Source organism: Chaetodon trifascialis, chromosome 8, assembly GCF_039877785.1.
Source record: "Chaetodon trifascialis isolate fChaTrf1 chromosome 8, fChaTrf1.hap1, whole genome shotgun sequence".
NCBI classification, from domain to species: Eukaryota; Metazoa; Chordata; class Actinopteri; order Chaetodontiformes; family Chaetodontidae; genus Chaetodon; species Chaetodon trifascialis.
In genome coordinates this window covers 3,704,482-3,716,786 of record NC_092063.1, presented here as the reverse complement: position 1 = coordinate 3,716,786, position 12,305 = coordinate 3,704,482, and the positions used below count along the sequence as shown (strand labels likewise).

At 45.4% G+C, this 12,305-nt stretch overlaps 1 protein-coding gene across 1 annotated transcript; it reads left to right on the top strand.

The window, feature by feature from the left end:
- The first annotated feature begins 2,568 nt into the window (after window positions 1-2,568).
- zfp64 (zinc finger protein 64 homolog (mouse)) lies at window positions 2,569-5,942 on the top strand. Its single transcript, XM_070967557.1, has 6 exons — window positions 2,569-2,808; window positions 2,966-3,133; window positions 3,256-3,402; window positions 3,552-3,614; window positions 3,704-3,955; window positions 4,043-5,942. The coding sequence occupies exons 1-6, from the start codon at window positions 2,787-2,789 to the stop codon at window positions 5,467-5,469; spliced, it is 2,079 nt and encodes a 692-aa protein (XP_070823658.1). The 5' UTR covers window positions 2,569-2,786; the 3' UTR covers window positions 5,470-5,942.
- The last annotated feature ends 6,363 nt before the right edge of the window (window positions 5,943-12,305 follow it).

Below are 12,305 nucleotides of genomic sequence, written 5' to 3'. Positions count from 1 at the left end.
GTAGCAGCCAGCTTCAGAGGCTTGTGTCTAGCCGGCGAAGTGAGTCGACGGTGTTCTTTGGGTGCCCTCAGGTGGAAGCCTGGTATAATTGCTGTTGACAACCTACAAGTCATTGTGCAATTAAAGCATCTGCCGCTCCTGTGTGGCAGCGGGCTGTGATGCCTTGTGACAGCTCGTAGCCATTAAGCAACTGTAAGCAGCTGGCGTGCCTCGGTGGGGGAAAATAATGTGACAGAGGCACTCCCCCCTATTGTTGCCCTTGTCTCATTGGGGAAAAAAGGGACATTACATCACTCACTGAATTCTCCGGCGTCTCAATGAATGGGAAAGGGGCACGTCTACAAATTAGAATTGGCACAGCTGGACGTCCAAATGATACTCTGTTTCTAAATACAACAAATGAATCGTAGCTTATTGTTTTAAAAGGATGTGTTGTAGAGAAAAACAGTAATTAACACGCGGCGTACTCTCGCATCGCCGTAAATTAGAGCTTAAACGATTAATCGACGGACAGGAAATTAACTGGAAACAATTCTGATTATTGACTAATCGTTTAAATATTTTTTCAAGCAAGAACTGCAAAAATGTCTTTCAGACGTAAAGATTCGTGGCTTTTCTTTGTTTACTACGATAACAAATTGAACATCTTTGGACTGCAGTCTTTAAGTCGAACGGAAAAACAAATGTGAACATGTTAACTTGCATTCTGGGGAAGGGTGACAGGCGTTTGAGAAATTAATATGCAGCTTAATCAATAATGAAAATAATAGTTAGTTGCAGGCCCACTGGGAATATTCGTCATGGGACACATTAGTGTCGATGCGGCGTTTCCTCACAAATAAGGCCGAATAATGAAGCGACTAAACTGCTCAATCATAACACTTCCTTATTGAAGAGGGGTGAGAACATTAAGCTGCAAGTGTGAAAAGTGAAAAACCAGATTTACAATTCTTTTGATTGTAAAAATGAAGTCTAGATCAAAGTAGAGAGCACACTGGCCTGTTCCTCGCAGCTGGGGGGGATGACATAAGTCTTTCTTTAATTAACCCATCTCTGAGTCATCTGTCTGTCACATGTGAATGTGGTCTTTCATCTGCGTTTAACTGTAAAGAGTTCGTGGGGGATTTATGTGCATATGATTTGCACGGTCTTCGGTCAGATCTAATTATTTATTTACTTATCGCCTTTTCATGTCTTTTCCTCTTCTGGGCCGAGTCATCAATTTTCAAAACGCCCTCAGAAAACAGTACTTTTCTGCTAATATGACACAAACTGTTCCCATGCATTTATCTGAATCTGTGGGGACAATCCTGACAGGATCAAACTCAAAGACAGCAGTAATCAACTCATCAGATTCGTGTGGGCAGGCCATGAAAGGCCCTGCACGGTGTGTGTGTGTGTGTGCGTGTGTGTGTGCGTGAGCGCGTACCTCCTGTCTGTCTCAAGGATTTGCTGCTTCAGCAGGGAAGGAATCAGTCCTGCGCCTTTGCCATGCAGGAAAGTCAGCGTAAGGAAATTCCTGAGCTTCACAGTGGCAATCAGGCAGTTAAGGACCTGCCACTGAAAATGGAGCTGTACGTCAGTCACTTTCATGGCTTATTCACACCAGCACAACTGCTCTGGCATAAAAACGAGCCATTCTCATTCACTCACCTCAACAACTCAGTAAATTGCCCTTACTTGAAAGATGGTGGAGTGTGTTTATCTAAGTGCCCTACAACAGCTGCTACATGTGAAAGCCTACCTCTCACACTCATAAAGTCCATGCAGGTACAACAGGAAGTGCTGAGGCTATATTCTAAAATATGCTAGCCCTGAGCTAAACACTGTTTTCTAGCTGACGGCAGATTTTGGGTCCTAACGTCGGTTAAAATCGTGTATTTTTTGTGAAATGTGGTTCAACAAGCTAATGGTTTTAGTACACATGGTAGTCAGGCAGTTTGGGGCCTGTTCGGACTTCCAATACGACAGGCGGCAGTAGCATTTCCGGTCTTGCTAGGCTTTTTAGAAACGAAGAAAACACGGTAATAACTGAGGTAAAAGACTCTCAAGTCGCCCAAATTTCTGTCACGCTCAGCCAAATATTGCCTTTTACACGTTAAAGGTTTATATGAGTAGGGCTACGGTTGTTTTTAGAAGAACTCAATGATATTTTCAGAAGAAAAGTCGCCCTGTGGTTGAATCCCTCTACCAACAGTGGTAATGCTGCGTTCACGTAACTCCAAAATAAATAATTGTCCAGCGGTAATATTTTTCACGTCGTTGAATTAAAACAGTCGAAGGCAGCTTATAATAAACTGGCAGCAAAACTGGCTTTTTGTTTTAATCAGTTGAATTTCCAAATGACAAACGCATACTTGACGTTTTAAAAGAAACCCAAAAGATAAAAATCAATTCTCAGAGCAGTAGTTATTGTAAATAATAACAGTGTGGCCAAAAAACACTCTTTTATCCTGCTATCCACATGCACAGAGGTACCGATTTAGATTTTTCCCATACTTATAAAGCAGCACATGACGTCACTCGCCACAGAGCGCGTGCTTATCCCGCTGCCGAAAACCCGGTGTCGCCTGTCGTAAAACCGACATGTATTAGTGTTGTTAGAGAAGTAAAGTGTTCTTGCCATTGATATGTAGATCGCGGTAGATTTCACAGTTTGAAATATGTCATAATTGTTGTGGCTGCATCTTCCCTCGAGCAGTTTAGCCGTTGAACGACATGGTGGACGTCGTGTCGGCGTTGAGGTGCCAGAAGATGAGTTGATCTGCAGCTAAACGAGCTCGAAAATGGCAACATACAACCCCGAAGGTAAAGGAAAACAGTAGTTATCAGGTCCCTGTGAGACCACATCTGCAGCATCTCGTGGTTTTAAATCGTAATATTCTTGCTGTAAGTTTCATATCTGTATATCGTGCAACTTCCGACTGTAATCACGGGTTCCTGCTTTGTTTTCTGCCTTGTGAAGTCGCAGCAGGACATTCTGTAGTGGTGGAGGTGAGCCCAGACATCCACATCTGCGGCTTCTGCAAGCAGCAGTATAATAATTTTGAGGTCTTTCTCGCCCATAAGCAAAATGGATGCTCCTTACCCACCTCTGACACACCAGCCACCACCGCGACAGCCACTCTCACAGGTAAAAAAAAAACAAACAAAAACAAAAACACAACATTTCAGGTTTCATTGTCAATAATTCGCATGCACATTCGATTTTCAGCCTGTTTGTCTCGTGCACTCAAAAAATCTCGTCCTGCTCAGATTCCAGCACTGAGTTTGTTTTTGAGGAAACGTACCAGACCTGTGTTATGAGAGGTGTCAAAAAGATCCTGACCAAAGCACAGAAAACACCTTCTAAAAAATTAAAACCTGCCCTGACTTCAAAGAGACACACCTGCTGTTTCTCAGGTTGGTGCCTCTCGCCGTTTATGACTGAACACATTCCTTCTGCGAGCGGGCCTTCCTGCCGGTCAAACCCCATGTTATTAACTTTAATTTATTTAGGACACTTACACACACACACATCGTCTAAAACCACAATTTCTGTTGATCCGCAGGATGCACTTTTAAGACGCAGTATGGCCAAAAAGACATGGAGCGGCACCTCAAAACCCACACCGGTACGTCAATACCTTCCACTATGATTCTCTGTTGCCTAAGCGTTCAGGATCAGCCGCTAACGTGAGTTGTTTCCCCCTCCGCCATCCAGGTGAGAAGCCGTTCGAATGCGAGCTGTGCCACAAGCGCTTCAGCCGGAGGGACAAGCTCAACATGCACAGCCGCTCGCACACAGGCGAGAAGCCACACAAGTGCAAACACTGTCCCTACGCAGCAGCGGACAGCAGCAGCCTGAAGAAGCACCTGCGCATCCACTACGACGAACGGCCCTTTAAGTGCCAGATCTGTCCTTACGCCAGCCGCAACTCCAGCCAGCTCACCGTGCACCTCCGCTCGCACACTGGTAGGTCGTCAGCAGTGGGATGATGTTGTTTTGCAGAATGAATTTAAAGTGGTTTTTGTCTTGTGCGTTTTGTTTTCACCTCACCAGGGGACGCACCTTTCCAGTGCCACCAGTGTGATGCAAAGTTCAAAATCAACTCAGACCTGAAGAGGCACATCCGGATTCACTCCGGCGAAAAGCCGTACAAGTGCGACTTTTGTGAATACCGCTGCGCCATGAAAGGCAACCTGAAATCTCACATTCAGATCAAACACGGCACGGAGAACTCCTTCCACTGCGTGCACTGCGATTTCCAGTGCGCCAACAAGACTGCTCTGCGGCAGCACGCGCGAGAGCACCAGCCCACTCAGCCCATCCAGTGTTCAAAGTGCACTTACTCCTGCTCCAGCAAGGGGGCGCTCAAAGTCCACGAGAGGATCCACTCAGAGGAGCGGCCTTTTAAATGTGACTTCTGCAACTTTGCCTCCAAGCAGCGCAGCAACCTGGTCATCCACAAGAAGAAGTGCCACTCAGACAAGCCTGAAAAGGGCAGCGGCGGGAAAGGCGGCAGAGGTGGAGGGAAAGGCGGAGGGGGCGACTCGCCGAAGCCCGTCGGCTCCAGATATCGGGCCAAACTAGATGCAGCTCGAGCTTTCTGCTGCGACTCGTGCGACGCTTGCTTTGTGAGGGAAGACTCGCTGCGAAGCCACAAGAAGCAGCACCGGGACGCTCAGAACGTGCTGCAGCTCCAGCTCTCCGGCCCGGCCGACGCTGTCAGCCTGGTCCCCGTCACGTCACACAGCAACACCCAGCTTGAAGTTCCTGTCCCGTCTGACGCGATGGCTCCTTACAGCAGCGCGCAGCTCAAAATCATCGTATCCCACCCTCTGGGCCAGGAGAACCCCTTAATTCCAGCTGGTGTGGACGGTCAGAATAAGACCAACATGGTCCTGCTGAGCCCAGAAAGCCAGGACATGGTGGTCAACTCCATGATCCAGCAGGTCAACCTGCTGGCGCCTATGCAACCCCTCGTGTCGTCGCAGGCCGCAGAGGCCGCTCTTGAATCCCAGACGGTCCTGCTGACTCAGCTCGGCCCCGACGACGCCAACAACCCGCTGCACCAGGCCCTGCTGCAGACGGCCATCACCGCTCAGGACTCCGGCAGCGGCTCACAGACTTTCATCACAACCTGCTCTGAGCTGGAAGGCCTCAACGCCTTGATCCAGGAGGGCGGCACAGAGGTCACCGTGGTGACAGAAGGCAACGCCGCCATGGTGAGCGCAGCAGCTCCACCTGACGTGGTCTGCGGCCCGTCGGACGACACGTCCAAGCCTGTGGGGACGGTCGAGGAGAGTGCCTTGCCCTGTGAGGGAAGCGCGTTGCTGGTGCCAAACATCAGTCTGGGCGGGCAGAACGTGGTCATCCACGGCGTTCCTTTGATAGCGTCCTCTCAGCCACAGCAGAGCGCCATAGAGCAGCTCTCTCCTCACACACTCTACGCAGATTCACACACACTGGAAGGCATCCCGCAATGACTGGAGGGCTCGCTGTGTTTCTGTGGAAATGAAAAAACTGTAACTGCATTATAAGCTATTTCTTTGCCAGCAAGAACCCGTAGGCCTAAAGGTTACGCGTGCAGGCCGTTCACAGTAACAGCTTTTGTTTCCCGCAAGTTGATCATTAACCGCTGAAGCAACAGTGCTGTTGGCTTTGGAGACATAATTGTTTTCACATTTTAGAATAATTAAATGTCGTCGTAGCGCAATAGTTCCTGCTAGAATGTCGTTTAACATGTTTAACATTGAATAACTGTTGAATGTGAAAGTTGACCATTCGGGCTTAATTTTCATACCCTCTATTTTCATGTGTCATTTTTGGAGGCATAAAAATTAAACCTTATTTTCAAATGAATTGAGGAGAGGGGTCATTTTCAGGCCGAATCGTAGACAAACGTCTGAATAAAGAGGAATAAAGTCTGAAAGAGATGGACTCAGCGTGGAGTAGAGTGAACATGTTCGTGTCATTTCTGCAGTTTGTCCATCAGGTGGCAGCAGAGGTGAGATTACAGGCTGAGGTTTGCCCTCAGATTGCTGCAGTTTTATAATCTTGATTCTACATATGCTCTGTGTGTATCTTTTTCTTTTTTGGGGGGGGGGGAGTCACGTCCTCCTTCTGAATGTAGGAAGTAGATGTCAATCGTACAAAACGTTTGACTGCATATCAAGGTCTTCTTTCTAAAAGCCGAGTTGCTCTCTGAATAGATTTTTCGAGAAAGTGCCTGTTTTGCTTGTGGCTGTCTATTATTTTGGCCATTTTTACACTCAGACTTCAGCACTTAGTGTTTGCAGAGAGCGAAGGCTGCACCTTAATAGGAGTCTCCTCTGAACAGTCGCCCATTGATTTCTTCCTCGTCCTCCGCGCTAATGGCTCGGCTGATGCAGCCTCGCTCAGCATGGCCACAAACTCAGATGCAGTTGTTTGATGAATGACTCTGAAGTTTCACCTCGCAGTTGGTTTGTGTTTAAAAAGGGGAAAAGGAAATGATAGACATGACAAACAGTACAGGACTGCAGACACCAGAGACAGTTTTGTTCTTATACATTGAGGTTGATGTGTTAAAACTGACTCATCTCAGCTGATGCCTTTTATTCCGTTATGTCCATTTACTGCCTGAAAGTGGCTGAATATCTTAAATTTATGTGTATATTTCTAAGTACTTTCACTCAACTACAATTCAGAAATACTTCTCATCAGTCAGCTGCTTAAACTTCTACTTTACTACCTTTATGAGGGCAGTATTGTGCGTTTTACTACATTAACCTGGCAGCCATTACTAGCAGTCACTTGGCAGATTAAAGACATTTTGGAAAATACTCTTATTTACTTTTTTATCAAGAGTTGGAGAGAAAATTGCTGCCTCTCTCATATCAGTAAGCCAGCAGCCTCGTTAGCTTAGCATAGCATAAAGACAGGAAACGGCTAGCATGGATCTGTCTGAAGGTAAGGAGTTTGAAAGCTTCACTTTTAAACAAACAAGTTTCAATGTGTTGAGCTTTAAGGAAGCTGATTTTATTACCTCGGTTTGGGCTCGCAGGCTAACTTTCTGCAAAGCTAAGCTAACTGTTTGCTGGCTTTAGCTTTTCAGATATGATGCACACACACAGTGAAACTCTCATTTTACTCTTTTCAAATATTTTCCAAGATAAACTTGTTAAAACCCAACTTATGGCGATGCAGTGTCATGCAGGGTCCTTCCTGCTGCATCATTTTCCTTGATAATATCTTTGTAATGGAGTATTTCCAAGTTGTCTCATTGCTCCCGAGGTAACATATGAATGCTTCTTCCGCCGCTGACCTGAATGAAGAACATCTCCTACACATCATGCTGCTCTGTGATAAACCCTCAACCAGACGAAGGAGAAGCATGTGAAAAGTGAAGAACTTCCATTCAGAGCACCTTGTTCTTGGGCTGGACTGGGATAAGTTATGCTCTCGCATTGTCGGAGCCTGCACTTCAGCTCACTTTGATATTCTAATCACAGCAACGATCGGCGGCGTCGCTGGCGACCCTTCTGAACAATGCGTGTGATTCCAGGACCTGGACTTCAGGTGGACTCCTCAAATTCCATTATGTATGAAGATGAGCGTCATGTGGGAAATGCAAGAAGTGCTCTCTGGTGTGTCTGTTTGATCTATTATCTTAGAGACTTCCAGGCCCTAATCCTGAGCACCCTTGAGGAGGAGAGCCCCCCCCTCCTGTTCCACATGTGACATCACGGCTGGGTTAAGTGCTTTTTCTATGGGCTACAACATCTTTAGAGCTTTGCTTTTGAGGGGAGTTCAAGCTGTTGTGTGTGAAATGTTAGAATCTTAATTTATTTCATGTGTGGCTTTTTGGATGAATAATGAATGCACGGTGGGATATGGCACATTTTTTATGCACTTCTCAAAAACAGAGAATCACATCGTGCTGAAAAGTAAAAGTTTCGCTTCGGCTTTCAGCTCTTTCTTCTCTCAGAGAGGTAGCAGGAGTTTTAAACGGACCTCTTGATACTGTAAGGCACTTCTGAGCTCCTTCCTTCCTGTGTTTGAGATGGCAGCCTTTGAATGGGGTCATAAACGTCTCCCCAAAACGCAATTTCCACTCACAGCTGCTTAAAGAAATCGTAAGTTGCCATGCATTCCTTCTGGACATAAATAGATCCAGAGAGGAGCAGGTGATGGGAGGAAAACAACCAGAAGCAGATCAACACAAGAGCATTAGAAAGAGGGACGGCGCTGGAAAAGTGTGCAAACGTCGAAGGGCTGTAAAATAAACTTTAATGAATTTAGTGTTACGTTTAATTTCTTCCATCAGAGGTGGTCATAAATCCTTCAGACAGCCACTTGAGTGCAAACTACTCTTCGCACTGCAGGTACAATCTGCCACGAAGCCTCTCTGACCTTTGCTTTGTTTGCACACAATTCTCCATCCCATCAGCAAATGGCAGCGAACGTCTTAATGAAATTAACTGATTGGTAACGTATTGATCTGGATTTGTTTTCCGATGCAGGTGTCTTTTCTCCTCGCCGTGACACTATTGACATCTTAAGTGAGTTTTGATTTCTCGGCGCGCTGGCGGCTTTTATCTCGTCCCTGTTCGGCTCTTTTTTGTCCGCGTGATAGAAACACAAGATGATAGAGCTAATTGATCTGCCTTTTACAGCCAAGTAACAAAAAGACACTTTAATTTGCCTTTCTGAATGCAATGTGATTATTTGCTAAGACATTATTAGGCTATTCTAGCGTCCAAGAGTGGAATCAATAGCAGAAATGTTCTCCTTTTTTTGCCTCTGTGGGTGATTGTATATTTTTCTTTGTTATTTATAAAATCATACACATTTTAAAGTGATTTTCTGCTCAAATGTACACATTAGACTCATTCATTTCTTCTATCTCATCACAATTTCACATTGTGAGAGCTCCGTCACCTTTTCAGGGGGCGTCCATTTGGCATTTGAGTGTTTAGGGTGTTGTTTTTGTCTTTTTTGTCTATCTTGGGTTGTCAGGAAGCATTACCCTGACAGGCTCTTTTGTTGTTGTTTCTTTATGATTGAAAGCAGCAGTTTAAAACCCGTCCTCAGGGGGCAGAAAAATAAGTATAATTTTGAGCCAATAGGCATGGCTGGAGTGAGAGTACCAAAGCCCATAAAAGTCCTTTAATGGACAAAGGAATGCTACAGTATCTCCTGCCCTCCACCACAGAGCCAGCTGCCTTTATAACGACGTGGGTTTCACCATTTAGCAACGAGCGCTGAGTGTGATCTCGTGAATGCAAATAAGCAGCTATCAGCTTTTGTGATGCAGTAACAAAGACATTTAGCCATTGTCTCCCTGTCCTGTTTCTGTGCCACTAACCCTAAACAAATGAATGTTTGCCTAGTTTGGACCGTGCACATGGTGCCGCGTATTGAAGCGGGAACAATCGCTCAATTGTCCTCTTTTATTCCATATTTTGTGGGATTGAAGTTGCGCTGGGAGCAGCGGTGAAGTGCGAGCCATCAGGGTGAGCTCGGCACAGGATTTGTTGTTTTATGCTCAGGTTTGTGACAGCCTCTGATCATTCTCACATGTCAGCATGTTGCTTTGTGTCTTCTCTGTCCGCGCTCTCATAGTTTGCACGGCAGGACAGTCACTTTTTGTGCGGTTGGACATTTGTTTTCATTGTCAGCCCGCCATTATGGAGTGATTAGATTGTTCTTAAGCGTTCAATAATTGGAGTAACGCTGATTTTAACAATGCAGATAAATGTAGGACTGTGTGGACTTTTGGAATGAGGCGAAAGAGTGCGAGCACCTGGTGGGATTCACAGTTCAAACATTTCACTTTAAGTTAAATTACCCTAACACTCAGTCAGTGGTCAGTGTCCGAGTGTTGTCTCAGTTAAACTTGTCGCACAACAAAACAAACCTATTTACAATTTTAGACATTCCTGCGCTTTCGACAGATGGCTATGAGCAAGCAAAATATTTTCTTTGCTCACACATGCCTTATCCTAAGAAAACAAACACGATGGAAATCTGATCTTTACAGATACAAGCCATTGTTGCATGTGTGTGTGTGTGTATGTGTGTGTGTGTGTGTGTGTGTGTGCATGCATGTGTGTGTGCTTAAGTCTGTGTTTACCTTGCCTGCTTTCAAAGCACTTAATGCACACAGATCCTGCTGCAGCCAAATTTGTTCTTACGCAGTCTGAAAAATGAAAATTCAGAAAGCAGCATGAGTGATGTGGAGTGATACGCAAAAGATTCACTCAGCAATATTTTAGCAGTGAGTGTTTTTTATCATTTTAGTTTGCAGCGAAGCCAATGTGAGAAAACCAGTTTTCTCATGCAAATGTTGAGGAAATATTTTCTTTTCATCAGGGAGGCCGGAGCTTCTCTCGCTGTGACCGGCCTGTGTGTCATCAGCGGTGATGATTCAGTACGCTGAGGGACGCAGTGAGTGACAGACCCAGGAAATGCACTTGTTTTCATTTTGATATGGTGTTTTTGGGAACAGAGAGGTGGAGGGAGGGGGGTGGTGATGGGGTCAGAGAGAAGATAAGATTAAAGCTTTAAAGTATTACTAATAGCATAACTAATGCAGCTGCGAAATGAGTCACTTTTGTTGCCACCAACACAAAAGAAACTGCGTCTCCATCCCGATTGGTGCCTTTTTTTTCCTTAAATGAAGTTCTCTCACTGCCACCATAATGTCCACCCAACCCCATGATCCAAGTCATAGCCTGTCCATATTTGCTGTTGGTTTGACCCCATAAGGGCACGAACCCTGGCTGATCCTTCATCTGAGGACAAAGCTTATGTTTGCAGTGACATCATAAATGCCTGTGCAGAGAAAACAATGGCTGATGAATTCAGCGGGAGTCGGGCACAGTGGACCGCAGAGACACAGGGACGTGGCCCGAAACTTCCAGTGTCATGGAAAGTTTTCAGACGAGGACCCACGCCTTGGCCAAACACTCAGAGAGCTCCCAAAATGTGGTCCGAAGGGGTGGACCTGCTGCGACAGTGGCGGGGAGGCATTGCTGGGATCACCGGGTTATAACAGTGAATGTTTATATGAAGCTTTGTGACTGTTGGAGACAGTCAGAGACGGGGCTCCGCTCCTTAGGGAAGAAAGACGCTTTGTTTTTATAGGCTGCCTGGAATGCGTCGAGGACTGTGGACATCTGCTTTATTAGCATATGTGATTCCACCCCCAGCTATGAATCTGCCGGTGGTCTGATAATGTCTCACTGATATCTGCGAATACAAACTGAATGTAAATACAAAATTCTCCATCTAACAAATGCATCGTGGTTCACGCTCATGTTTAAAATCTCCCGTCTTGACCTGCGACTGAGGCGGAGGAAGAGGGCTTTGTTATGTGCATGCATGCAAGAAGTTTTTGTTTTTTCAGTTGCACCACGCAGAGATTAGCACTATATGAGTGTGTGTTGCTGCTAAGTTTGAGCCCGGCTCTCCTGCAGCTTATTGGTGTGAAAATTCCTCAGAGTCATTCTCAGGTCATTACAGATGCATCCCACCCATGCACTCATACTGGCTCGTGGATTACCATTTTCTTTGTTAGGCTAATTGCATTATTGTGGCCGTTTGGAAATCAAGCAGGGGGTATATGGGCCTGTATGAATGTACAAGCACTTATGGATGAGATTTATTTTCTTCAAATGGAAATGAAATGAGCTCTTCACACTGGACGCTGCAGGTTTCTCGCTTAAATTGGATTTATTCGGGGAGATTTTTTTGGTTAGAGCTGATAAAATATTTGTTGCTGAATATTTTTTAGCATTAAATGTAAAACATATAATCTAAAACTCTTCCCTAATATGAACCACAGCTCACCGCCTCGGGGTATTTCCTGTTATCACAACTTCGAGGGAGATAATTGATTAGTTTATGAATGATGCACCATTTTTCAAAAAGCCCAGTGATAGAGATCACATGGCAAAGACCCCTCAGACAGATATCATCTATTAAATAGACCAGGCCCGTGTAACCTAACACCTTTTGGGGAATGCACTCAATCAAGCCTATTGTTTCTGCTCACATACAGTTCTCTGTGTGAGATAAGTATGGCCAGGCCACAGAGATAACAACAATGCCTTAAAAGCATGGATGAGACGCTCACTGTCAACACCTCCGCTTGGAAGATTCCTGCCCAGATTAATGTGTGAGCCGAGCTCAGTCAGTTCAGCTGTGAGTGTCTGAGGAGAAGAAAATGAACGCTGAAATTAACAATGGAGGTATATGGAAAGTTATATTACTGCAGTGGCTCTCTGGTAAGCCATTGTTCCTAATATCACATTCTCCCTAACTAATATTCAGACTA